Source organism: the organism of the source record quoted next, unplaced genomic scaffold, assembly GCF_019419815.1.
Source record: "Pyrus x bretschneideri cultivar Hongxiangsu unplaced genomic scaffold, Pyrus_bretschneideri_v1 Contig12, whole genome shotgun sequence".
Classification (NCBI taxonomy): domain Eukaryota; kingdom Viridiplantae; phylum Streptophyta; class Magnoliopsida; order Rosales; family Rosaceae; genus Pyrus; species Pyrus x bretschneideri.
The window spans coordinates 1,145,151-1,172,479 of record NW_025999413.1 but is presented as its reverse complement, the minus strand read 5'-3'; the positions used below and the strand labels follow the sequence as shown (position 1 = coordinate 1,172,479).

The 27,329-nt window shown below is 37.7% G+C and overlaps 5 protein-coding genes, 2 long non-coding RNA genes and 1 other non-coding gene across 11 annotated transcripts; 6 read left to right on the top strand and 2 right to left on the bottom strand.

Moving 5' to 3' along the window:
• The first annotated feature begins 177 nt into the window (after positions 1 to 177).
• On the top strand, positions 178 to 18,914 carry LOC125474314 (serine/threonine-protein kinase STY13-like). Of its 2 annotated transcripts, none has more exons than XM_048577823.1 (6): positions 178 to 239; positions 17,013 to 17,145; positions 17,236 to 17,431; positions 17,799 to 17,923; positions 18,030 to 18,188; positions 18,277 to 18,914. In XM_048577823.1, the coding sequence occupies exons 1-6, from the start codon at positions 232 to 234 to the stop codon at positions 18,595 to 18,597; spliced, it is 942 nt and encodes a 313-aa protein (XP_048433780.1). In that variant the 5' UTR covers positions 178 to 231; the 3' UTR covers positions 18,598 to 18,914. The 2 variants fall into 2 exon arrangements, with proteins under 2 accessions (XP_048433780.1, XP_048433779.1); XM_048577822.1 differs by lacking the exon at positions 178 to 239 and adding an exon at positions 15,954 to 16,727.
• Positions 246 to 1,361, top strand: LOC125474317. Its single transcript, XR_007255855.1, has 3 exons — positions 246 to 433; positions 513 to 596; positions 929 to 1,361. It is a non-coding gene; the product is annotated as an uncharacterized LOC125474317 (long non-coding RNA).
• On the bottom strand, positions 2,816 to 4,480 carry LOC125474316. The gene is made up of 2 exons (XR_007255854.1): positions 4,150 to 4,480; positions 2,816 to 3,964 (listed from the first exon to the last, which is right to left on the bottom strand). It is a non-coding gene; the product is annotated as an uncharacterized LOC125474316 (long non-coding RNA).
• Positions 6,389 to 7,609, top strand: LOC125474315 (disease resistance protein RUN1-like). Its single transcript, XM_048577824.1, has one exon. The coding sequence runs from the start codon at positions 6,812 to 6,814 to the stop codon at positions 7,451 to 7,453; it is 642 nt and encodes a 213-aa protein (XP_048433781.1). The 5' UTR covers positions 6,389 to 6,811; the 3' UTR covers positions 7,454 to 7,609.
• On the top strand, positions 8,107 to 11,374 carry LOC125474313 (TMV resistance protein N-like). The gene is made up of 3 exons (XM_048577821.1): positions 8,107 to 8,407; positions 8,493 to 9,056; positions 9,167 to 11,374. The coding sequence occupies exons 2-3, from the start codon at positions 8,643 to 8,645 to the stop codon at positions 9,824 to 9,826; spliced, it is 1,074 nt and encodes a 357-aa protein (XP_048433778.1). The 5' UTR covers positions 8,107 to 8,407; positions 8,493 to 8,642; the 3' UTR covers positions 9,827 to 11,374.
• Positions 18,915 to 19,091: 177 nt separating the features above from the next.
• Positions 19,092 to 19,163, bottom strand: TRNAD-GUC. The gene has a single exon. It is a non-coding gene; the product is annotated as a tRNA-Asp (tRNA).
• Positions 19,164 to 19,572: 409 nt separating this feature from the next.
• LOC103959763 (SUPPRESSOR OF GAMMA RESPONSE 1-like) lies at positions 19,573 to 23,018 on the top strand. Of its 3 annotated transcripts, none has more exons than XM_048577819.1 (6): positions 19,573 to 19,725; positions 20,591 to 20,723; positions 20,840 to 21,026; positions 21,289 to 21,782; positions 22,044 to 22,352; positions 22,437 to 23,018. In XM_048577819.1, exons 1-6 carry the CDS (start codon positions 19,718 to 19,720, stop codon positions 22,488 to 22,490), a joined length of 1,185 nt encoding a protein of 394 aa, XP_048433776.1. In that variant the 5' UTR covers positions 19,573 to 19,717; the 3' UTR covers positions 22,491 to 23,018. The 3 variants fall into 3 exon arrangements, with proteins under 3 accessions (XP_048433776.1, XP_048433777.1, XP_048433775.1); XM_048577820.1 differs by lacking the exon at positions 19,573 to 19,725 and adding an exon at positions 19,763 to 19,905; XM_048577818.1 differs by lacking the exon at positions 19,573 to 19,725 and adding an exon at positions 19,958 to 20,144.
• A 143-nt stretch (positions 23,019 to 23,161) lies between these two features.
• On the top strand, positions 23,162 to 26,632 carry LOC103960978 (CRM-domain containing factor CFM9, mitochondrial-like). Its single transcript, XM_048577817.1, has 4 exons — positions 23,162 to 23,517; positions 23,877 to 24,165; positions 24,726 to 25,127; positions 25,232 to 26,632. The coding sequence occupies exons 1-4, from the start codon at positions 23,444 to 23,446 to the stop codon at positions 26,486 to 26,488; spliced, it is 2,022 nt and encodes a 673-aa protein (XP_048433774.1). The 5' UTR covers positions 23,162 to 23,443; the 3' UTR covers positions 26,489 to 26,632.
• Positions 26,633 to 27,329: the final 697 nt, after the last annotated feature.

Genomic DNA, 27,329 nt, shown 5'->3' with positions numbered 1-27,329 from the left:
ATAGATAATTAGATATGTGTTAGCTTCTGAAATTAGCTCTAGAAATTGAATTTAATGGCTCAGTTTACGACTAATTCCTTGCTTGTAAATCCCTTTTTGTGATTCTGACATTGTTTTTGTTTGTTGATCAAAGAGGCTTGAAAGAGTCGGATGTGGACAGCTTTGTTGATGATGTCCTTGTGAATAATAAACCATGGGCTTCTGGAGTGCAAGAGCCGTTGACTGGCTCCCATGTATTTGTATGTGCACATGGTAGTCGAGAGGAATGGCATCGTGATAGTGCACGTGTTCTCATTGATAAGTTCGAAGAGGAGGCTAAGCTGCGAGGATTGGCAAATCAGGTATTTGTTACTGCTTGCTATCACACTGGAGGCCACAATGGAAAATTGATTATCTACAGCCCGGGATCAGATGGAAGCATAACAGGCCATTGGTAATATCCGGATCATAACAATTTAAAATTTTGTTGCGATCGATGAAGGAGTTTGAATATTATGTATTATTAATTGCAGGTATGGCTACATCCTTCCAAGTGATGTGCCAGAATTGCTTGATCAGCATATTGGGAAGGGAAGGATTATAGAACGACTTTGGAGGTTTGTACGTTTATGGTTTTGCCTACTATCTTTGGATGAAAATTTCACTGGACGGAAGCTTGTGTTGTCATATTTTTCAATTGCTGATTATGTCTAGTCTTGCATGATAGATTTATTGATATAGAGTCGCATTAATGTGGAGGAACTTTTGTGGAGAAAGCATAAAAGAATTGGATATAACTGCATTACCATGTACATGTTTCTGATTTGTAATGTTGTTGTGATTTGTTTATTAAGCTTGCTCATACGTGTTCTTACTCAATTGCTATTGACGAAACTTGAGTTGAATTCTTTAAATAGATGAACACGAAATTCAATTTCATTCCTTATAGGGGTCAAATTGGAGCATCTTCTGATGAAGCTGAAGAAATTAATGACCGCGAGCTTCCAAATGGAGAAGAAAATAAGAAAATCGAGGAGAAGCCACAAGAAACTGGCAATCAGATTTTCCAAGAAAACGACGATCAGATTCAGAATAATGAGAACTTTTCAGGCTGTTGCAAAGTGTGCTAATAGTGACAGGAAGGATGCCTTGGGGAAACGATGTTCTCGCAGCTGCTGACGTGGTTGGAGCAGTGGCAACAGTGGATGTGGCCTATAGCTTTTATGCTGAAACGTACTCTAATCTATGTCAGGTTTTGCGACCGGTGTTGGGGCCCTATTTTCTTTTTCATTTTTTCTTTGTAGAAAGATGTTATAACGTCGATTAAATAATCCTCCGAACCATGCTCTTTCATAGAAATCTAATTAACTGTTGAATGGTTTTATCGTGATTGGGATTTCTTATGAGACTGCTTGCTAAATGTTGATGTGGTATTTTCTAAGCTCCTGTGATTGTTTTCGATTTGCCTACTGGATTTATAATTCAACCGTCAATTCTGTCAAAATTTATAGTAATTTTTGTGAAATAAATCTCAACTTCGTTGTTTATGAATTTCGAAAGAGAAACGACATTGTTGTCCTCATTGTTTGTTCAATAAACGAGATAAACGACTGTGCTAACATCTTAATCTGCTTGAACTATTTTGTAGATATACAACACTATTGTCACAAATTTTAATTTCGTTTTTGAATAGTTTTTTTTTTTTTCCTTCTTCTTATTGTGGTTCTCAAACTCAATCTCATGTGGTAATTCAATTATATCTGTTAACTCAATTTATTTTTGTTGCAATTGGCCCTTTACTATAGTGGTGGAAAGGAGTTAAGCTCTTGCATAACAGTGTTGGCTCGAATCCCATTGGTGGCTAATCTAACATTTAATCTAACAAAATCTATTTTTTGACCAAAAAAGAGTTATTTTTCTGTTAAATATAGAGGGCATAGCAAGAATTTTGTACATCCACCTCCTTTTTCCCATTTTTAAAGTTGTGGGATGGATTTTAAATTTATCATCTATACTTAACAGAAAAATAGATGAAGTGGGGGGAAAAGGATATAGAAAAAGGGGCTTTTAGATCCAGGTCCAAAAACATAGATGATTTTTAGGAGTGAATCCAGTTATAGATGAAGTGGGGGGAAAAGGATATAGAAAAAGGGGCTTTTAGATCCAGGTCCAAAAACATAGATGATTTTTAGGAGTGAATCCAGTTATCTATTTACATGTTTTTATTTCTTTTATACTTATTTTATATTTTCTAAAAAATATTAAAAAATAAATTAAAATCTTCTAATATTATGCATTTTCCAACTCCAAAAAAATCTAATTAATACCTTATAACAAAAAAACTAATATACTAACACAAATCCATTTGTAAAACATTCTATCCTAACTCAAGTAACAAATATATGAATGTATATTATACATATGAGCGAGATATGAAACCTAACTAAAAGGTAAGAAAAACAATACACCTACAAGTAAGACACATCAACCTATTATAGGTTGATTATAAAAGCGAACCTGTCATTTAGGTAGATAAATATAATTAACCTGTGATATAGGTTGATTATAAAAATTAAAAATAAAGTCTATAAATGGGGTTTAAAGCAAGAGGAAGAAGAAGAAATAACAAAAAAAAGAAATAATCAAAGAAACAATTAGGAACAAATTTGATTTTTATAATAAATTTTATTATTAAAGAGATAATTATTAATAATTAAATAATTAAATTTAAGAAATTGCTTTAATAAATTTAACTATTCTTACTATTGGTTTTAAAAATTGAACTTATATCAAGTTTCCCAAATATAGTCATGCTATAGCAAGTTTGAAGATCATATAAAGCAAATAAAATGTTTAATAACGAAAATGAAGATAATGACAAATTCAGGAAACATCAATGTAATTAACCCTATTTATTTTTTATATGTACAAAATATTAAAGGCATTTCTATCTGAAAGCCAAGCCGCACAGCCTGCTGCACTCCCTCTAGTCTCCCAACACTAGTACCAATTATCGATGGATACCATCAGCTCCGCCCATGGAACCGCCGTCGCAGCCTCTTCATCTTCCCTATGCCACTCAAATCGCTGGAAGTACGAGGTGTTCCTGAGCTTTAGAGGCGACAACACACGCACTACCTTCACTGACCACCTCTCCATTGCGTTACACAATGCCGGAATCCACACGCTCATAGAGTGGGAAAACATACAGAGTGAACTTGACCAAGAAATCAAAGGGTCAAGGAATACCTTCGTCTGTCTTCTCAAAGAGGTACGTGGAGTCTGGATAGTGCCTGAGGAGCTGGCCAAGATCATGAGGTGCCAAGAAGATCAAGAGGGGAAAGTAGTCTATCCAATATTGTACAACGTCGACCCTTCTCAAGTAAGGAAATAGTGGTATATTTGGAAATGCATTTTGGAAGCATGAAAGGGATGAAGATCCAAATGAGGTCGAGCAGTGAAGAAAGGATCTTAAGGCTTCTGCAGTTTTGGGTGGCCGGAATCTTAACAAACGAAGTCGATTCATGTTTTATCGCCAATTCATCTAATTGGTCAGCACCATCTATGCCATCAACAACGACAAGCAACTTCATGCTTCCAAGTCTTTTCTCTATCTCTTTGGTTCCTTCAGCAACACCGCTCACATTAATGTCCAGCCGTTTCAAAACACCTCGAAGAAGTTGTTATTGCAGAGCAACGATACTTTTCTTTTTTACTCCTCACCTTTTCAAGGTAACATTGACCACTAAAGCAACGATGATATTCTCTACAGAGAGCTCTCGCAAGTGTTTTTTCACCTATACTGCACATACCTCAAATTCCAATTATTTGAACATCAAGCAAATCTCCAACATCTAAGCATTCAGTACTGAACTATTGCACAAGAAAATCCATTCCAACTGAGCACTTGGCTTGTTTTAAGTCTGTTGTAATCAGTAGTCCTCTGATGTCCCCAGCAATTTCCTCAATAAACAACCCTTCACGCCTGGCAATTAAATTTCAAAATTACACAAAAGTAAGATTGATCATGCAACTGCAAGATTCATATGAACTAAATGCCTCATTCATCATGACCAGATATTTTCTGAGCAAAGAAGATTTGAGTAAATTATAAGTGAGTAAATTTGAGCATAAAAAAATGTAAAAAAGGAGTTGAAGAAGGAAGTATACCCGTCCGCCGGAAAGAAGCCTTAAGATCCTTTCTCCACTGCTTGTTCGTTTGGATTTTCATCTCTTTTCCGAACTTCCCCAAAACCACCACTCCGTTTCCTCACAACGGCATAGAATATTGGACAGACTATTTTTCCCTCTTGATCTTCTCCGCACCTCATGATCTAGGCCAGCTCCCTCAAGCACCACTGGGACTCCGCGTACCCCTTGGAGAAGACGACGACGGCGATTCTGGACCCTTCGATTTATCGGTCAAGTTCGCTCTGTATATTATCCCCCTTCTGAGCTGGTAGTCTATAAACGTGTTGCTTCCGGCATAGCGTAAAGCATTGGAGATGTTGTCTGTGTAGTTAGTGCGTGTGTCGTTGCCTCTAAAGCTCAGGAACACCTCGTACTTCTAGCGGTTTGAGCGGCACAGGGAAGACGAAGAGGCTGCGACGGCGGTTCCATGGGCGGAGCTGCTGGTATCCATCGATTACCGATTGGTGCAGCTGGCTTTCAAGAAAAGAAAGTCAAAACTCTGATCATTTCAGTGAGCAGCACGTGTAATTTAGAAACTAAAAGGTTAACGACTTAACGCGGTGTAATTTGGAAAATTTTTAGTTGTGATAGGAATACAGTACATCACGTGTTTTTATGTAAATGATAAAATTTTTACTTTTAAATTATTAATCTTTTAACACACATAAAAATTTAAGTTAATAACGAGCGACGATCACATTGAAAAATCTCTAATCTCTCGTATAATTTGGTAGTTACTGGGTTTGGTTTTTTTATTAATTACATGCGTTAAATTCTGATTAATCGTAATTTGGATACTCGAAGGACGTCCCACTTCAATAAGTCAATGGTATCACTACACAACCGTGTGAATAACAAACGGGTGCAATTCTCACAATTTAATGGGCTTTGATGGGTCATAAGACCCATGTCCAATTTGGTTACTTGCAGTGTTTGAGCCCATAAGTTCTATTGGGCCATGTCTAACCCAATCGTGTAAATGTTTTCATTTTTGTTCTCTCGTGAACACCTTGAAAACTTTCACGTCTCAATTTTGTTATAATTTTTTGACTTTCTAACTTCCAAATTCCAATGCGTATTTTAGCCTGTTGGAGTTTAATTTTCCGTCTTTCGTAAAGATAGGTTGTTGGATATGAGGTCTCTTCCCATTTGATACTCTCTAGACTGACCCCAACAGTTGGATCGTGCTTTACACCGAAAATTCTTACGTCCACCAGCAGGGGCGGTTGGACCGACCTTAAAATAAGTTGGGCGGCAGATTTCTCAAAAAGCTACAAAAGAAAGGTAATTGCATTGTAAAATATTTAAATTTGATGGTAACATTTATACAAATTAAACTGTGGGGGAATAGCACTCGCGCGTTATCGACACGGCAGTGACATCATTGGCCCATGCAAAAAAATTTAGAAGGGCCCCCTACACTGCGGAAACTTGGGAAAGACTTGACTTTGGTTATTTGAAAGCCAAGCTGCACTTCTACAGGCTGCAATGGATACCAGCAGCTCCGCCCATGAAGCTGGCTCTGCCGCCTCTTCGTCTTCCTCGCAGAGCTCAAACCGCTGGAAGTACGAGGTGTTCCTGAGCTTTAGAGGCGAAGACACCCGCAACACCTTCACAAACCACCTCTTCATTGCGTTACGCAATGCCGGAATTAACACTTTTATAGACAAGCAGCTCACAAGGGGAAAATCATACAGAGTGAACTTGACCAAGAAATCGAAGGGTCGAGAATTGCCATCATCGTCTTCTCGAAGGGGTACGCAGAGTCCCGGTGGTGCCTGGGGAGCTGTCGAAGATCATGAGGTGCCTAAAAGAACAAGAGGAGAAAATAGTCTGTCCAATATTCTACGACGTTGTCCCTTCTCAAGTCAGGAAACAGAAAGGTAGTTTTGGGGAAGCATTTCAGAAGCATGAAAGGGATGAAGATCCAAATGAGGTCAAGCAGTAGAGAGAGGATCTTATGGCTTCTGCAGATTTGGGCGGCTGGAATCTCAAAACCACGGCCGACAGGTATACTTTTTTGTTTACTTCAATTTTCATATCACCATATTTCACTAATCAACCAAGATTAAGATATTATAATTAAGGCATTGAATCTGATTTTATATGTGATAAGAAAAATTGGATCGTTGATCTCTGAACTGTGGTAGAGCTGTAATTTTGGTCCCTACATAAAAATTTATTACAATTGGTATATGAATTTATAAAAGGTAGAGCATTTGCATAAGAATTTTCGTTGAAATTAAGAAAGTGAAACGCAGGGTACGTGCTTTGTTTTTTATGGGTGTGTGAAGGACAAATGCTCCACACTTTATCAAATTAAAATACCAATTGTAATGGATTCTTAATTATATTACTGAAAGCTACAATTGCATAATAGTCCAGTCACCAATGATCTAATGTATTCATATTATAATCAAATATTAGATACGTGGTTGAATTGAGCTCAATTAATCCAGTTTATTCAAATATGTTTCAATATGTAAATATCTAGTCATTATGAATAAGCCATTTAGTATGGCTCTCGTAATTTGGAATTTTTACTCGTAGGTGTGAAGGAGTGTTTATAGAGAAAATTGTTGGGGACGTCAAGGGACTACTGAAAACCACATACTTAAAAGAAGCCAAGCACTCAGTTGGAATGGCTTTTCGTGTGCAAGAATTCAGTACTAAATACTTAGACGTTGGAGGTTCACCTGACATTCAAATAATTGGAATTTGGGGTATGGGCGGTGTAGGTAAAACAACGCTTGCCAGAGCCGTTTGTAGCAATTATCAACATAGTTTTAGTCGTCAATGTTACCTTGAAGATGTGAGGAGTAAAAAGAAAGAGATGGTTATTCTGCAAGAACAACTTCTTCGAGATATTTTAAAACAGTCTGACATTAAGGTAAGCAGTGTTGCCAAAGGGACCAAAGAGATCAAGAAAAGACTTGTGAGCATGAAGGTACTTGTCGTGGTTGATGACATAGATGATGCAGACCAATTAGATGAATTGGCAATAGAACATGAATCGTTTGGTCTAGGGAGCAGAATTATCATAACAACAAGAGATGAACATGTGCTGAATATACAAAAGGTGGATAAAAAATATAAGGCACAAACAATGACAGGGAAAGAAGCTTTTGAGCTCCTTAGTTGGCATGCCTTTGGAAATGATTATCCCGATAAAGAATATATTGAATTGGCAAGAGATATTGTTGATTATTGTGGAGGATTGCCCCTAGCTCTGAAAGTTGTCGGTTGTTTGTTGGCTAAGAAAAAGAGTAAAACCATATGGTAAAGTACATTGGATAAATTGAGAAATATTGCAGACGAAAAAATTCATGAAACGCTTAAATTAAGTTACGATGGATTACGTGATGATCATGAGAAGGGTGTGTTTCTTGACATATCTAATTTCTTTATTGGAGAGCATAAAAGTGCGGTCATGGCAATATTGGATGGTTGTTATCGTTTTTCTGTAGAAGCAGAAATTACCACACTCTGCGATCGATGTCTCTTATATATTGATGAAGGGGAAAATTTGAGGATGCATGATTTGATTTGAGATATGGGAAGAGAAATTGTGCGGGCAGAATCTCCTGTGGAATTGGAAAAACGTAGTCGATTGTGATATAGTAAAAAGCGTACTCCGGAATGAATCGGTAAGTACTTTTGTAATAAAAAATGTTATGTTAAGTACATGTAAAGAAAGAAGTATACATGCAAATCCGCATATATATAATGTATGCCGTATATAGTATATTTGAAGAAAAATAAGAAAAGAAAAGGTTTTCATCCACTGTAAATTGAAAGAGAAAATACATAATTATGTTGTGTGCCCTACCTTTCTTGTAGTTCATTCATCCAATTCATGGCTCTGCTTCGTGTGAATATTATCCTTTTTTTGTTTTTTTGTTTTTTTTTTTTTTTAATCTCTAACAGGGAACAGAAGCAGTTGAAGGGCTAAACTTAATTTTGCCAGAACATTCTGATGACAAGCAAAGCTTCAGTACGGAAGCATTTAAGAAGATGTGGCGACTGAGAATTCTCTGGCTGGGAAATATAAGGCTGACTGGAAGCTACAAACATCTTTCCAAGGAGTTAAGATTGTTGTATTGGAAAGGATTTCCTCTTGAAGCCATACCAGCAGATTTTGATCAACGAAACCTAGTTTATTTAGGCCTGAGCTACGGCAAGATGGTACGAGTTTGGGAGGATTCGGAGCTGGTACGACATAATTATCAATGTCCTTGTAAGTATGAACATCAGTCATCGTCATGCATTCTCTCTTTTCTTTATTTGGATTTTTATTATTGTTTTCTCTTTTTGAGTAACAGTTGCCTAAGAAGTTGAAGTATCTCGTTCTTAGACACTGCCATAACCTGACCGAATTACCAGACTTTTCAAAACTCCCACATCTCAAGGCATTGAACCTCAGAGGCAGTAAGGGTTGGTGTGGGGGTTACCATTTTTTGGCACAACTGAAGATGATTGAGTCATTAGATCTCAGCGACTGTAATATAACAGACGGTGCCGTTCTCGAAATAATTGGGAGTCTATCTTCTTTAACAAAATTAGGTCTAGATTGGAATGGTTTTAATAGGCTACCCATTCTCAGTGGCCTTTCTCAGCTTCGGTTTTTATTTCTAAATCATTGCACAAACCTTCAGGCAATCCCAGATTTGCCGACGAGTTTGATTGAATTGAAAGCGAATTACTGCACTGCACTGGAAATAATGTCCGACTTTTCAGAGATGTCGAAAATGAGGAAATTGGAACTGAAAGACTGCCGCAAACTCAAAGATATTCCAAACTTGGAGAACTCAATGGACTACATGCATTCAATTCATATGGAAGGGTGTACCAGTCTCACTGATACTTTTAAGGAGAACCTCCAAACGGTATGGTACTCTCTCTCTCTCTCTCTCTCTCTCTCTCTCTCTCTCTCTCTCTCTCTCTCGCTCTGCTTTTTGTATTGTTGGTTATACTAACTTTGCACCCCATGGTGTAGAAAAATGCATTTGGTGGAATTCTTCTCTCTGGAAATGATATTCCTAACCGGTTAGCCTATGTCGCAAGAGAGGATGAAACTGTTGAATTTAAAGTGCCACCAAGTCTTGATTATATAGGAGGGTTGGCTTTGGGCATCGTTTATTCTTCGGACAACTCTGACTGCACTGGGACTCTAATCATTGATGTTGTTAATCGTACCCAGCGAACTATTTTTCGCGTTTGGGCAATGGAGGGCACCGTAACTGCTTCCCCTGAATATTATCTTTGGTTGGGAAATCTTTCAAACAAGATGCTCAATCTGAAAGGCGGCGACAAGTTTCTTGTAACATCAGAATTTTATGAATGTGATAATAGAATTAAGGTGAACAAAACAGGAGTGGATATTGTAAAATGGGATTTGTATGATGGTAGTACTAATTGGGAGGACTATGAGACCATGTCATATGAGTCTGATGAAGACACTGATGACGATACACAGTTGAGCATATGCCACGTTTTCCTTTGCTACAAGACCCCCGAGGCATGGCCGTGGTGCATTGAAGGCTCTAAGTCCAATCTGCTCCCTAAGTTCTTCGCCTCCGCTCTCAAAGCTTGCAAGAACGACATCACCTTTAAGGTCCGTTTTCCAGTTTGTGTTTTGTTGAATTTTAAATGGTAGAAGCTTCTTGGGTTCAATTTAAATGTGTTGTTATCAACTATTGAATTGCTTTCGAAGCTGTTTGGCTACTCCCTTAACGCCATTTTTCCTTTTCTTTTCAGCTTCTTCGATTTGCAGCCCCCTTATTTTTATTCCTTTTCCAAATTTAGCTTTTTTCCCTATTTTTGTATCTTTTGGCTAATTTTGTGGATCTTAGTCAGTGCTGTGGGTATTGGTGAATTTCTAGCATGTTTAAGCGTGCAGTTTTTGTTATAATGCATGGATTGTGTCTTGTTCAATTTTAAATCTCAGAAGCTTTTAATTTTTTTTGGGTTCAATTTTAAATGGGTTGTTATCAACCATTGAATTGCTTTTGGAGTATTCATTTGATAAGAGAGATGGGGGGTTCTTTTGGGTGAAACTTTTGATTCGTGATATTTTTAGTTAGGTTGTGTTGTGGGTTTTCGTAAATTTCTATCGTGTTTATGCGTGCATTTTTTTGTTATAGATTTGGAAGAACATAGCATTACAGGGTGTTGAGGGTTTGCTGGCGGGGGAAAGTAGTAGCGTTAAGATTTGCAGGTGAGATATTAGGGTGAGAGAAAAACAGGACAAAGAGCATCGAAGACACATTTGGGATTAGGGGTAGCAAAATAGGGGAAAAGAATATGACAGAGGAATGGACTCTTAATTTTTTCTTGACTGGTTTGGGATTTTGCTTGCCTCTGGGGTCGTCGTTGGCGTCAAGCCATTTGGTGTCAAGTGGTGTCTGTTTTTTCATAACTTTTATTACTAATTTTCATGTCATTTGCGATTTTGTGTCCTAGGATTTCTGAATTTTATCGTTCATTGTCAGTTTAAACTTTTTTTTGTCTTTCATATGTTTGTTTAATATGTTGTGTTTGTGCTGGGACGCGGTTTTGCAAGTTCTCTTTCCATTGGGACCACTACATTTTATAAGTGATGAGGGTGAGGTTTAGATACTCAAAACACTCCATTTTTTTTTCCAAATATGTTCGTTTGGTTCTCTTCGGTTTTAAATTTTTAAAATTAAATGGTTATTTTGATAAAATGGTTTATTAGTTTATCTTATGTGTTGTGATCAGGAATTCAATTGGATTGGGTAAAATGCTTTATCAATTTACGTTATAGGGAATTTTGTGTATTATGGTCTGAGTTTTATTGCACATCGTTTGTTCTTTTTTCTTTGTTTGCCGGTTTATTTTGCAGGGGATCACTATAAAATTGTTTGAGGGTAAGATTTAGATAATAAAATTCGAAACGAGGCATTCCTTTTCTTTTTGGAAAGTAATTTAAAAGCTCTGCATAGATAGTTAACTGTGTTGAAATGTCTTGATAAAACCTAAACATTTTGTTATATGTGAATGTTCATTCCTTACTACAAATATAATAGGCATAGTGGTCTAAAAAATTAAAACCCACTGACACATGACATCAGAAATTCAAACCAATTTCTACTGTTACCATTACCTTCTTTCATTCAGATCATCAGCATGTAGTTCAAATCTAGATCAAACCTAGATGAAATTCAGGTGACATTATTTATTGTCATTGTTTCAATAATTTACATTGTTTTAGTACCCAGGTTTACAGCATGAGCTGAAGATCCAAGATCATTTTGGCAGAGACTTAGATATTGAAGACACTAATTTTGCTCCTTATTTTGTAGTTTAATGTCCAACTTTTTACATGTTTTATACACTTATAACACCCGCTGCCGACCAGCGCCTAACAATTTTTAGAACCTTGAGCAGAAAGGTGGAAGTGAGGAAAAGCAGCTGAAAGAAACCACAGAGTCGTGTGCCTGGAAGGATGCCTTACGGAGGCTGTCAAGCTTGATTGGGAACTGGGAGCAAAGCGATGTTCTCACAGCTGCTGCCGTGGTTGGAGCAGTGGCAACAATGGTTGTGGCCTATAGCTTTTATAGAAGGTCAAGCTGAAACGTACTCTAATCCATGTCAGGTTTTGCCACGGGTGTCGAGGCCCTATTTTCTTTTTCATTTTTTATTGGTAGAAAGATGTTATGACGTCACTTAAATAATCCTCCGGACCAACTCCTATGAAAGGAGAAATCGAATAAACTGTTGAATGGTTTTATCTTGATTGGGATTTCTTATGAGACTGCTTGCTGATGTGGTATGTCCCAAGTTATTGTGATTGTTTTCGATTTGCTTGCTGGACTTATAATTCAACCGCCAATTCTGTCAAAATTTATGGTAATTTTTGTGAAAGAAATCTCAATTTGTTGTTTATGAATTTCGAAAGAGAGAAAACGGCATTGTTGTCATTGTCGTTTGTTTAATAAATGAGATACACGACTATGTGCTAACATTTTAATCTGCTTGAACTATTTTTTAGATATACGGTATTTTTGTCACGAATTTTACCTTCATTCTAGAATAGATTTTCCTTTTTTCTTATTGTGGTTCTCAAACTCAATCTCATGTGGTACTTCAATTATATCCGTTAACTCAATTTATTTTTCTGTTAAATATAGAGGGCATAGCAAGGATTTTTTTTACATCCGCCTCTTTTTTTTTTTTTTTTTTTTTTCTATTTTTAAGGTTGTGGGATGAATTTTAAACTTATCATCTCTACTTAACAGAAAAATAGATGAAGTTGACAACAAGGATATAAACAAAAAAAATCATGCTATAGCGAGTTTGAAGATCATATAAAACAAATAAAATGTTTAAAAACGAAAATGAAGATAAATGACAAATTCAGGGAACATCGATGTAATTAACCCTATTTATTTTCTATATGTACAAAATATTAAAGGCATTTCTATGACACTTGTGTAGACAACATTTTACTTACTCTATATACCTGATTTGTTCACTTTACCACCTAAAGTTTTATTAGGTGTCTCACTTAGCCTTTTTCTTTTAACTTTGTTAGCATGAAAGGGATGAAGATCCAGATGAGGTCGGGCAGTGGAGAAAGGATCTTCAGGCTTCTGCAGATTTGGGTGGCCGGAAGCTTAAAACCACAGCGGACAGGTATTTTAATTCTTCCTCTAAATTTAATTCCAACGTCTTGTATTTAGATTCGAAGACTCACTAATCCACCAAAAATAAGGAGATTATGATCAGACTTTGATTTCATACGTTTATAGGAAAAAAACTTTGGAGCATTGGTAATGCTGAAGGACGAATCCTTCGTATGTCAAACCCATATACTAATTCTAAAGGATTTCTAATTGTATGACTAAAAGCTATAATATGGTTTAATAAGGGCAAACAAACGCCTTCTTATAGTTCAGGAGCAATCTAACTGAGTTTAACTAATAAGGTTACAATGCATTTCGGAAACACGGCTGAACTGAACTTAACTAATCATCCCTATCAAATATAATTTATTTAAAACGTTTTCGCTACCAAAATATCTAATCATGATGAATGAGGCATTTAAGTGATATAAATCTTGCAGTTGCATGATGACTCTTACTTTTGTATAATTTTGAATTTTAACTACAAGACATGAAGGATTGTTTATCGAGAAAATTGTTGAAGACATTAGAGGATTACTAAAAACCACAAACTTAAAAGAAGTCAAACACTCTGTTGGAATAGCTTTCACGTACAAGAATTCAGTACTAAATACTTAAATGTTGAAGGTTCACCTGATGTTCAAATAATTGGAATTTGGAGTATGACGGTATAGGTAAAACAACGATTGCAAGAGCCATTTGGAGTATGTTGTTTGATATAGTTAAGGAAAGTGACGATCCAACTCTTCAACAACCCACATCTTCGTAAGGATCATTTAGTTCAGTGTTTAAATTATTGACTCGTTATTTTGTATAATTTTTTTTAGTTCGCCTAATCACCAAATGAATTGTGCAATTCCTTCTTTTGTTTCGTTGATAATATTTGCCTTACAGTTGACTTCCAGCGGGATGCTTGATATTTCCAAGTATATGGTATGGTTCTTGCATACAGGGACCAAAATATTAGCATGTCTTTTTGTCTTTTAACGAATACAAAGATGTGTTTAAAATAAAGAGCAGTAGATCTGAACTAGGAGATGACAACTTTTCAGTGTGCCAGAATACAACCCAATACATCAAGTATCATCATACAAGTGGTTGATTTTTTATTTTTTTCAAGTATCCAATCACTAGTGTGATAACACTTGATGTATCAAGCTGTGTTTTCGACACACTAAAAAAGCTACATAATAAATGTGAAAAAATATATCATAATAATGTGATATCGAACTCGTGTAATACCTCTCACATATCTCTTTGCCTTAACCTTTGCACTTCAGTTCATTTTCCTCCAACCTAATATCTAAAGTCACACACCCTATAGTCTATGTCATATTTGTCACATTTGTCACATTTGTCACACTCAAGTTTCAGAAACGCCAGAATAATGTGTTTCGCTTTCTAATAAGACATTGGTAATTCAATTATTGTGATGGGCTTTTGGCCTTAGTGGCCACCAAAAGGGCACTTTCTCGAAGCCCCAATTGTATCGTTATGTTGTATTCGTCTTTTTATCGCCCGTTTACCTTTCTTTTTCTCCGACAACATTTTCTTATCCTTCAAAGAATCTATGAAATAAATAAAAGTCACATATCTTCCATTTTCTTGCAGAATTGTACTTGATTAATTTAGTTAGAACATTGTGTATGTGTTTTATGTCTATGCACATCTTGAAAATATTCTCTTTATCAAATCTTAGAATCGATGATATAAAAAGACATTTTTTTTATTGTATATAGCTAATTTAATTAAAACAATATGTTTATTGCATGAAATTTTGACTCAATAATTTAGTCTAAATTAATTAAAAGATTGCTCAAATACATATGTATTTTCCACCGAGGATTAGTTGAGTTGTAAGGTCTATGTTTGAGTTCCATTGTAAGCAACCATTTTTTTGTGCAAGATCTGTAAAAACAAAAAAAGGACTAAGACTCCTTGTGTAAGTTCTCAAGGATACTTGTGGTAGGCCTTGGCCTTAATGGATTAGCTTTCCTTTCCCCTAAACTTTTAAAATTCAAATATATAAATCAGTTATTTAGTAGTCATTTATATTACGATTTAATAGCATTTATTTTAACTTGTAAGTGAGGAATTTTTTTCAGTGTGGTGCGAACACTGAACATGACTCGATACACCAAGTGTCATAATAAAATAGTTTAATTTTTTATTTTTTTAAAGTTTCTAACCAATTGTATTTTTACAACGTGTTTCTAGTAAATTGAAAAATCTCTCATAAATGAGAAGTCTTAAGTTCGATTCTCGTCAAAGTAAATTCCAACCAAATTATTATGACTGTCTCATTGTGAAGCTTAACTCGCCACCCCCTTTAGGGGCCCGACGTCCTCGTCGGCACACACGCGACCAGGGTTAGGCTCTGATACCAATGTCACATCCCGACCCGGGGCGGATCACTTCCCGGGCCCGACTCCACCACCGTAGCACGATATTGTCCGCTTTAGGCTCCGACCACGCCCTCACGGTTTTGTTTCTGGGAACTCACACGAGAACTTCCCGATGGGTCACCCATCCTGGGAGTGCTCTCGCGCGCTACTCGCTTAACTTCGGAGTTCCTATGGAACCCGAAGCCAGTGAGCTCCCAAAAGGCCTCGTGCTAGGTAGGGATGGGAATATACATATAAGGATCAGTCCCCTGGGCGATGTGGGATGTCACACTCCCTCCACCACTTAATGTACATAATATCATATTATTAAAAAAAACTATTTATTTAGTAATTATTTTATTTTATTATAATCTAAACTACCTATCAATGAAACTCCTTTAATCAACCAAATAAGAGTGAAAATACCAAATTAACTTAAATAAATTAATAAATTAAAAGTTATGCATAATATAGTAAATTGCACACAAAATACTTTTAATTTTTTTTCCGAAGTCTTATAACTAAGTAATCATATCAATTACCTTGTAAACTTTTAGTTAAAGAAATATTTATTCAAAACTAGTAGTCAAAGATATGAACAGTTTCATTCAGCGATGAAAAATCATTTGAAGATCATAAAGAAAAAAAATTTAGAAATCATTTTACATTTTTTTCTTATTATAAATTTTTACGGTTGCTAGAATAAATAAGGGAAAAGGATGTAGAAAGGAAGATAAACGAAGGAAACACACTATTCTCTGACAGAGACTAGTTTATCTCTGGATCCATAAGACAAGACAGTAATATTCCACACGCGGAGGAGGCCAACAAATTAATCTCAACTGAACTCACTTCCCACCCGCCCACCGCCACCGTCGCCGCCACCAAGTTCCCAAATCTCCACCTGGATCCTCTCAGTTTCATCCTCCTCTGCCTTGCTCAACTCTATCTGCTTGCTCTTCTACTGATTTCCTCTCTCTCCCCAATTCCCAATAATAAATCTAATCCACTCCCACTGATAGAGCTCTCATCAGTGACCATTTTTATATTGTAGGGTTGTTGGTGGGTGCCTCTGGGTTTTTATTCTTTGCCCCCCAAACAAAAGGCACATCCTAGATTTGTAGGATCCTCAACCGTGATCCTGGGGATGGGTCTGTTTTCCGAAACCTACAATACCAAGCATGTCCTTTTATTATAGAAATAGTAAGTCTTCATCTTCCTCCCTCTTCAATCATACAAAGTCTCCTTATTTTATTACTTTGTTTCCATTTTTATCCAGACCAAAGCTTCCATCTTTATCTCAAATGTAGTCCTACAAATAAAGGGTACCCTTTGTTTTGGTTAATTAGTCAGTGTATGTTGTTCTGGTTTTAGAATTTTAGAGAGAGAAAATTATGGGATCTGGTAATGGGGTTTATTCAGTTGCGGATTTCGATTTGGACGCCAAGTGGCTGATCGATCCAAAACATCTTTTTGTTGGTCCGAGGATTGGGGAAGGCGCGCATGCCAAAGTGTACGAAGGAAAGTAAGTCAACCTCAGTACAACCTCTGTTTTTGTTTTGTCTTAGATTCTGAATTTCTGGTTTCTCAAGTCTACGAATTTACAATTATCTCTTAGATCTTGTTAAACATAAATGCAAGATTGAATTGGGTTTTAGCAGAACTAGTCAAAGATCAAAACTTGCTTTGGTGTTGTGCAATTCTTGTGTTAATGATGCCGAATATGTGTTTTTCGTGTCGAGTTACAACGATGATGTTCTGTTCTGTTGTGTTCTTAGTCTGTTTGTTTGTTGTGTTTTGTTTGTTCTAGATATAAGAATCAAAATGTTGCTGTAAAAATTGTTCATAGAGGAGAAACCCCAGAGCAGATTGCCAAGAGAGAAGCGCGGTTTGCGAGGGAAGTGGCAATGATGTCGAAAGTGCAGCACAAAAACTTAATGAAGGTTGTTGTCTAATTTTCGATATGTATTTGTGATTACTAAATAGGCGTATTTGCGATATCTGATGGGGGATTTTAAACTTTGTATTACCAGTTCATTGGTGCCTGCAAAGAACCTGTCATGGTCATAGTGACTGAGCTTCTTCTAGGTGGAACTTTGCGCAAATACTTGTTCAGTATGCGGCCAAGGTGTTTGGACACGTGCGTGGCAGTTGGGTTTGCGCTTGATATTGCTCGTGCTATGGAGTGCTTACACTCCCACGGTATCATTCACCGTGACCTGAAACCTGGTATGTGGTTTAGTTCATTGTTTAACATAAGGGTTGACCAATGAACGAAGTCACTTAGCTCGACGTTAGGAGAGTCAAGGTGGGAACGCCTACATAGAAGAACCAAGAAGGATTAAAGTGAAGTCTATCTGTGAGCATGTCTCAAATATTCAAATCCGAAGGATTGTTGTTTAGCATTAGGTAGCTGATAGTTTAGTATTCAGCATGATTGAAGACTTCCGTAGCAGAATAACTTCCGGAACACAAAACGAATTGCTTTAGTTCACATAACTGTCATTTCTGGATGGAACTATTGTTAGGGCGAAGCTTATTTCCGAAAACAGGGTTTGTTCCACAATCTTACACTTTTGTCCTGTCCTTTTCCCAGAGAATTTGATCTTGACTGCCGACCAAAAAACAGTCAAACTTGCGGACTTTGGCTTAGCAAGAGAAGAGTCATTGACAGAGATGATGACCGCTGAAACTGGGACATACCGGTGGATGGCTCCTGAGGTACGTAACGGTACTTAAATTGGTCTTGAAAATTTGTTTTCTCATATGTCTTGTGAGTGTGTTTGATATCAGCAAATTAATTTTCCACCTTTGTATTTGGTGGCAGCTTTACAGCACAGTTACATTACGACACGGTGAAAAGAAGCATTACAATCATAAGGTGGACGCTTACAGCTTTGCAATTGTATTGTGGGAACTCATCCATAACAAGCTACCTTTTGAAGGCATGTCGAATTTACAAGCAGCGTATGCAGCTGCTTTTAAGGTAACAAAATACCACAATAGTCTTATTCATAACTCGGTACTGTTTAGTTTTTAAGCATCGTAATTTGAGGTTATACGAATTGTTTCAGAATGTGAGGCCGAGTGCAGAAAGCCTCCCCGAGGATTTGGCGTTGATTGTAACTTCATGTTGGAAAGAGGATCCCAATGACCGGCCCAACTTCACCCAAATTATACAGATGCTGCTGCATTACCTCTCTACTATTTCGGCACCAGCACCCGCTATCCCTCAACGGATATTCAAATCTGAGAACGCTGTACTCCCACCAGAGTCGCCCGGTACTAGTTCTTTGATGGCTACTCACAACGACTCGGGTGAAACCCCTCAACCCAACACGGACATGGAAGATAAACCTAAAGTTTTTTTCTCCTGCTTTAGCCAGTGTTATTGATCCTGCAAGCTGTAATCTTTACCTTTCAAATGTTTATTAACTTACTCTCTTAGGAAAGCTCAATAAGGCACGCCCCGAAATATTAGTAGACAACTACTCGTAGGGAAAAAAAGATAATTTTCATTTAGCGGCCTACGGTCTGATGTTACCGTTGAAATTCGGATAGTCGTTAGGTTTAGTTTGGTCTGATTGAGATCAAATAGAAAGGAATTTTTAGAGTTGTGGAGTTGGGGTTGCTGTGATGAGTTGACATTGTAAAAATAAGGGGTTCATCCAAAAGCCTTCGCTCCTGTTCAATAAAATCTCTTTTGAGCTTCTCGTAATCTCGATCTCGATGACCATCGATGTCGAGTTCAAACTCTGTAACAGATAATGTACGCGGTCTTCCTTCTGGACTGTGAAGATGTCCACAGATACCCGTTAGGTCCAGTAAACAAAGTTCACAAACCGAAAGTTATGGAAAAAAAATGAAAAAAAAAAAAAACGCTCAAAAACGCCGTTGCCGGGGATCGAACCCGGGTCACCCGCGTGACAGGCGGGAATACTTACCACTATACTACAACGACATTTGATGTTAATTAAACTATATATTATATTATATTTACCATGCTGCCCGATCTGACTACTTTGTGCCCAAGACAAGCAGTCGAGTCACATCAATATCGAGGGGCAAAATCGAGAATCCACAAAAGTCTCCCAAACGTTTCTACATGTAGCTTGGGGAGCACGGTAGTCCGTCATCGAGTCCGACAGAAAAAATATCGTAATTACACTTTACTCGGTTTTCGAACCCCCACAAAAAGCTCGACAAGACAGCTTCGTTATCACCGCACCTCAGCTTCGGACTCAGGTTTCGTCAACCCCATACCCCACTGAGACGGCCTCTCGCGGTGGGTCCGCCTCCTCATTGACCAAAGACTCTGAACCCGAACCTGAGGCTTGTAGGTAACGGCTCATCGGGTCCGAAGCTGGATTTTCCCGCTCACACACACTCTCTCTCTCGCTACTTTAACTTAATCCGGTGGAGAAAGGACCCCTTTCCCTCTCTCTCTCTCTCTCTCTCTCTCTCTCTATAAATTGGAATGCGCTTCGTTGAAACATCGTCTCCGACTTCGAAGAAATGGCAAGGTGAGAGCCCTTTCACTCGTCAGTGATGAAAAATTTCAAATATGGGTGGACAATATAATATATAATTATAGAAATTATTAATAAATAAATAAATATACGAATTTCTGGAAACTTTCTTTTGATTGGGAGCTGAGAAACCTCTATACAAATTTTCCCAGCTTCTTCAACGGTTAAACCCATGTAATTTCTTCTTGTTTAGTTTTTGGTTTCTGGGTTTTATTCGGATGAAAATACTGTTTCGAAAGTTAGTTTGCTTTTAGAAGTGTTCAGATGCTGGATTTGGGTATAAATTTTGATTTTTGGGGGAACCCATTAAACAGGAATATCAATCTAGCTCTGTAAGGATTAATGATTTTTACTTTATGGGGAGCTTCCTAATTTGGGATTAAGGTGCTGATGATGTCAAAGCTTCTGTTTTGGTAATGCATGGTTGAAAAAAAGGAAGCATTTTTATTGGTGAATGAAACATATTATTTAGTGAATTTGTGAATTTTTTTGTGAATTTGGGGGTTTTCTGGAAACCCATGTCTGTTTTCACCTTTTCGATTGTACTGGGAATGTGGAGTCGATGATAATGTAGAAGGTTTTACATTTGTGAAACGATTTACTTTCTGTAGTTAAATATGACTATACAGATGCTTGATTGATATTATGATTCAGTGTTTTTGTTAATTCTCTTGTGAATTTGTGTGTTTTTCCTCAGAAACCCGTGTCAGTTTTCACCCTTTTCAATTGTACTGGGAATGTGAAATGGATGATAATTTGGGTTCGGATGTTTTTTCTGTTGGTCATAGCTTCTTTAGATTCTAGCTAAAAATTGCTTCTGTGATGAAATTTTGTGGCTTATAGTGTAAAGTTCTTGTAGGGCTTGGCTGATTAACAGCAGAGGACTTGCAAAGAAAGTGAAGAATGCTTCTCAATCGTCTGTGTGTCCAATCAAAGACTCTGGGGCAAATCGTGAATGCCCGAATTGCCATTTTGTTATAGATAACAGTGATGTAAGCTGGGTTGTTAGTTCTATTCATATGCAAATGATTATATGTTGTCCACAACTTTCAGCTTATAGGTTAAGCTTTTTATTCATTTAAGTACTTCTGCAACTCCACTTGTGTAGGTTTTATCGGAATGGCCTGGCTTACCAGTTGGTGTGAAGTTTGATCCATCTGATGGTGAACTCTTAGAACACTTAGCAGCTAAGTGTGGGGTCGGAAACTCACAGCCACACATGTTTATTGATGAGTTCATCCCAACACTTGAGGGGGACAATGGAATTTACTGTGATCATCCTGAAAACCTTCCTGGTAAGTATCTCCCATGCTTCATATTTCTGATTCCATGTGTTCATTTTTACACTAGTGCATCATCTACTTGTGCTGAAAGTTGATATGGACTGAACCAAATCGAACGAATACTTGGAACTTTTTTTCCCTCTTTTTTGGTGTCAAAGGATGCAACTTAATGAGATTAGTTTAGCTGCTCTCTTCTCATTAGATTCGAATATCGATCTGTAGGTTTAGGATTATTAAATTGTGGTTAGGTCATTGTCCCTTGGTTTTGTTTCAGGTGCAACAAAAGATGGAAGCAGCATCCATTTTTTCCACAAAACAATGAATGCATATGCTACTGGTCAGAGGAAGCGCCGCAAGGTTGATAATCAACGTAGTGTGGCTGCAGAGAATATCCGCTGGCACAAAACGGGTAAGACCAAGGCTTTAATAGAAAATGGAATTAAGGGCTGGAAGAAGATCATGGTTCTATACAAAAGTTCGAAGAAAGGTTCCAAACCAGAGAAGATGAACTGGGCGATGCATCAGTATCACCTGGGAGCTGAAGATGATGAGAAAGATGGTGAATATGTGGTGTCGAAGATATTCTACCAACAGCATAAGCAGTCAGAAACGAATGATAACAATGTGGTTGTTGAAGACTCTGACGTCAACGCACTTCAAACTAGTCCCAGGACCCCCGCAACCAATCCTCCAATTCCACCCAGACCAGGGAAATCTGTTTGGTGTGATGATGTTCCTGATGAAGCTATGCTCCCCTCATCTTCCAAGGTATGTGGCAACTTTCATATGTATTATGCTGTGATTTTTATACTGCTGTAAATAGAAAAGGGAAAATGGAATTTTGAAAATGTTCGTCGGCACATAGACACTCGGTGAAATCCCATAGGCTAGTTTTAAATCCCACCCAAAACAAAAGAAGCCCATTTGCTGATCTTAAGGAAAATAAGATGAAACTCAAGAATTTTTACTTTGATCCCGAAAATCCTTGAGCGTGTTGGATTCTTACTGGAAATCTACTTTGTGGAATAGGAAGTGGAGCTAGTCCAGGAAGCATATCATGTCCCTCAACCTGATACTCGGTTTGAGGACAACATTGGGCAGCCTACCTGGCTGGCAGGCGAATCTCAGGTTGACGATTTAGATAGCTTGAGCGAAACCTTGTTATGCAAGGAGATTTTCGGTTATTCCACTGATCTAAATGGTTCAGCACCGAATCCCATATCTAACACTGACTTTAATAACAATACATACGGGGTGACTGGAAACAGCAGCACATCGTGTGGAATTCATGACCTTGAAAACATTGAACTTGATTCTCCTCCAGATTTCCAGCTAGCTGTAAGCTTCCTGCTTACTCTCTCTTCCTCTGCTTTGTTAGATTTCTATAGAAATATTGTACTAAAAATCACATTCATAATGCAGGATTTGCAGTTTTGTTCCCAAGACGGTTTACTTAATTGGCTCGACAGGTTATGATGACGATGAAAGAGCTTCCGGGAATGACATCGAATTCCCAATTTTGTGCAATCGTAGAATCCATTTAACTGGCCTCTTTTCCCGCATACTCTTCAGTGGCAACGAGGCAACTTCAGCGCTCTTGGAGACACATGGGTTTTCCCGTTGCCCTCTGCAACTTGTCCGAGCTTATGAGGTGCCCTGGCGTGTAGCCATGGAGTTATATATCCGTATCATTCAGCTATCGACTACTGAGATTAGTATTCAGTGCTCAGAATGTTCAACTGAAAATTGGCACCGATGATTTTATATTCCGCCATTCGTGCTTCTCCTAGGTGCCGAAATATGGGTGATCGTTGTATTAAGTATTGGCGTTGCGTGCTTGTGGACAAGTGAGACTGTTTTTGTCACCAGTGTATGGTAGATCAAAGCATGTTGTGGTATGCTCATACATTGTTGGTAATAGCAGTCATGTGATGGATTTAGTAATTTGGAACTTATTGCATCTTGACAAATGTTTGCTGTATAATCAATGGTTTGTTTTTATTATTTATTTATTTTTAATAGTAAGATTTTGAGAATAATTTGTATACAACGAGAACATCAAGGTGATGATGTTTTAAAAGGCTAAAATTATTAAGTGTCATCATAAGAAATGTTAAAATACGTGTTTAAGTTAATAATTGTGAGATAATGTCGGTTCTCTTTCATGTAAATTTTTCTCACAAATTACCCCTCTACTTAAAATTCAATGTTATTTTCATAATTAAGAAAATTAGGGAGCAGTGCCAAATTGGTAAATAAGCCGGGCAAAGAGACCCAATTTAGTCAAAACAGACCCCCAAATCCCAAACCCAAAACCTAAAACCCTGAAAAATCTCAGTCGCCATTGAAGTGGGGAAGCAGAAGGGAATGAACAGAGCAAAGCACTCGATTTGCGATTGAGGCCCGTCGCCGTTCGATTGAAGCCATCAATGTTCGCTGCGAGGAAGCTCAACAGGCATTGCTTCAAGTCCGTCTCTTCTCTCCTCCAATTTAATTCCCACAAGTACTCTCTCTCTCTCTCTCTCTCTCTCTCAATTACCCTCTGTTTGGTTGCTTTGAAAGTGGCTGATAGTTGCGTACAATCTAGTCTGATCCTCTGTCTACATGATTTAGATATGAAACATCTATGCTGCGAATTTCTGCTTTTTTTCATTTCATTTAGTGACATTTTCTCAGCAACCAAACAGAATTCTTCTCGTACCTCCGTATCATTTATCTGGTTTTATCCATTTACTCAAGGTGGTTTTCAAGTGGAAAGAGCAAGTCTTTTTTAGTTGGGCGATATCGTATTTGTTATAAAATCGAAAATTTGAATGCTTTGTTTTAGTGCTTATTTGGTTTATCATTTGAATTTGTTTACAGAAATGCCTTGTTGTTAAGAGATGTCTCGGCGAAGGTTTTATCGAGCAATGCAGTTCAGCCAAGTAAACCGAGTGAAGATTGTTACTCTTCTTCATCTAGACCAGCCAATCCCTTCGATGGGTGGTCTAGGTCAATGTCGACATCTAGAGGGAGTAGTAGCATGAGGAGCAAAGTCGCTAAGCGGATGCAAAAGGAGTCTGGTAAGACTCTAAGAGAGGTTCGCAGAGCGAAAAAGCTTCAAAAGAAGCTGATGACTGAAAATGAGAGGCTCATTTACAACCTCAAAAGAGTATGTTTCAACTTCTGCTTTGCAGCTGCTAGCTTCTTAATGATACCCAGTTTCCAACTTCTATCTGTGCTGCTTTGCAGTGGTCACACAAATTGATGAAAGTATTGCTAATAGAGAAATGCAAGTAGGCCTGTGATTGACTGGTTCTCTTCATAAGCTAAATGAAACAATGACGTCTTGCCAAATATCTCAAGCTTTATAGCTGATAGTATTCTGAATACTATTTTGAAAACCTTAGGATGTTAAGATGGGAGCAACACTCTTAGTCGAATTAATAAGCAGCAGAGCTTAGGCTATCTAAGTAAACCAGAGTCAAAATATTCTTACTTTTAGCAAATTTGATGTCAAATGCTTCAGTAGGGATAGTTTTGTAATTACTCGAAAATACTATTTTTACGACGCATGTCTCCTTAAGATTGACTTTCAGGAAGGATTACTTCCACAATTTTGTTTCTTTAAGTAGTATTGAAGTTTTCCCTCCTGTATTCCTGGCCTACAATGTCTTCTTTTTGACGTATTAAATTCATCAGATAACCATTTCGAATATCTGACTTATTCAGGCCAAGAGGAAAGTAGCATTACTACTACAAAAGCTGAAAAAATACGAGCTTCCAGATCTGCCAGCACCCCGTCATGATCCTGAGCTATTAACCCTCGAGCAACTTCAGGCATTGAAGAAGATTGGCTTCAAAAACAAAAATTATGTTCCTGTTGGTGTTCGTGGGGTCTTTGGAGGAGTTGTACAGAATATGCATCTACATTGGAAGTTTCACGAGACTGTACAAGTTTGCTGTGATAACTTCCCCAAAGAAAAGATCAAGGAAATGGCCAGTATGCTTGCAAGACTGAGTGGTGGTATAGTGGTAAACATACATAATACCAAAACAATCATCATGTTTCGCGGAAGAAATTACCGGCAGCCCAAAAATTTAATACCTTTCAATACCCTTACTAAAAGGAAGGTGAGTAAACATAAGTGTGCCCCATTCTAATATTCGATTGTTTTGGGTTGCATTAAACTAAAACAATTTACACTAGACTGTTAACTCTGTATGTTTACATGCAGGCATTATTCAAGGCAAGATTTGAACAAGCCCTTGAATCTCAGAAGCTAAACATAAAGAAGATAGAACAGCAGCTCCGTCGAAGTGGTGTTAATCCTGAGGATCCAGTTGCCATTGCAAGCATCCAAAGAGTAGCTTCCTCATTCTTTAATGCAATTGATCAGAAGGACGGAAGTCCTTATGTCTTCCAAGGAGACAAACCGTTAGTAGCAGAGCCTGATAATAAATTGAAACATCCAGAGCCTCCTGATGAGGAAGAGGAGGAGGAGTTGGACAAATTCATAGCTGAAATTGAGGATGCAGCAGAACGAGAGTGGGCTGCGGAGGAAGCAGCTGAGAAAGAGGAGTTCACCAGAATGAGGTATTGGAACAGAGAAGAGTATGGTGGGAGATACAGGAGATCTGAAGAACCTGAAAATGACGATTCTGATGATGAGATTCCAAGGGCAAGGGACTGGAGGCATACACATGGCAAGCAGAGGCCAAATGGTGATTCCAAAGATGATGATGAGGAATGGCGTTCTAATAATGTTATGGGCGCTAGTGTTCTTGACAGTGATGCTGATGATTCTGATGGAATGCCTGAGAACTTCAAGATATCTCCAAGAGACAGGGGGAGGCAGGATGGGATTGGAAGGGCCAAGAATGATGGACGCTTGTACAGAAATTCCGAAGCTAACAATAGAAAAGCTAATAAGGGAAAGATTATGGTGGACGATGGCACTGAATCAGAAAATGTGATGAGCGATCTCGATACTGCAATGTGGAAATCCGATTCTGAGGAAGAACATGACTCAACAGCATCCAGAGCTGCGAACTATGATTTCCGAAGTAGCAGTGATGAAGAAGAGGACTTAATGTACGTGAAAGGAGGAAAGGAGCGGGTAAATGATTTCGAAAGTAACACTGATTATTCCAACAAAGCTCGTGGCAAGTTTGAGGTATCAAGAGTTGCAAAGGGGAAACATGATAGGATTGGCAGGGGCAACAGTGAATATTTCAAAAGAAATGCTGATGTTAGCACAAGAAGAAAGCCAGTTGAGGAGGATGTCAAGTCCGAGGATATCTCCGGTTATTCTGAAAATGAAATATGGGAATTAAACGCTGCCAGCGACTCGGGAGCATCGAAGGCAGGGAGATTCGATTACAACAGCAGCGACGAAGAGGATTATCAAGTTAGGAGGGAAGAGAAGAGAGGAAATGGTAATAAAAGCACAAGAACAAGAAAAGACTTGGATGAGGATTGGGACAGTGATTAGGGCTTTGCATTTGAAGCCCAAAACCTTTAATGGCTCGGCCTGTTATTGTAAGAAGCCCATTGGAAAGTGGCTGTAGGACCCAAACCATATATTATGTCTACATTTTATTTTTTTAATTATTTAATAAAAATTAAGTTCAGCATACATACATATATATATATATATATATTATTAAAAAGGAAGAATTCCCAAAAGAAATTGATGCGTTTAATAACAATGAAAATGTTTTCTTTTTTTTTTTTAAATTAAAAAAAAAAAAAAAAAAAAAAAAAGGACTAGTTTATGGTTTTGTCACAATGATCTACTCTTTTAAAGGTCGAGAAGATTCGCAGACACGTTTCAACCTCTTTCTGGCCATAACTATGCGATTTACCTGCTCTAGGAATTGACATAAGATGTATCATATGGAATACGGGTCTGAATTTTGTCATCGACGAGTGGGGCATCCTGTGATGATTAATAATAATGAAAATGTTGACTTTGCCAAATGACCAAGTCGAGTCAACCTGCACTAATGATCCACTAACACATTCCGTGGGTCCGGCCACTTTGGAAGATTGATTTAAAGTCGAAAGAACATTTGTAAGTAAGTATTTGGAACTAGGTCCTCGGTCCATGTTTTCAGCGTTGTGTTTAGTTTTTAATCTGCTATTTTCTTCTGTTTTCAGTTCAACAAATACAACCTATACTTTCGAAACGCCAAAGTCTTTGGAATTCTGATCTAGGCAAACTAAGATTAGTTTTTGCTTCAAGCAATACTGGGGAGGGAAAAAGAGAGACGAAATTAGGATTTCATAAAGAATGTGACTAAATTTACTTTGCATAGAAACCTACTAGAAAA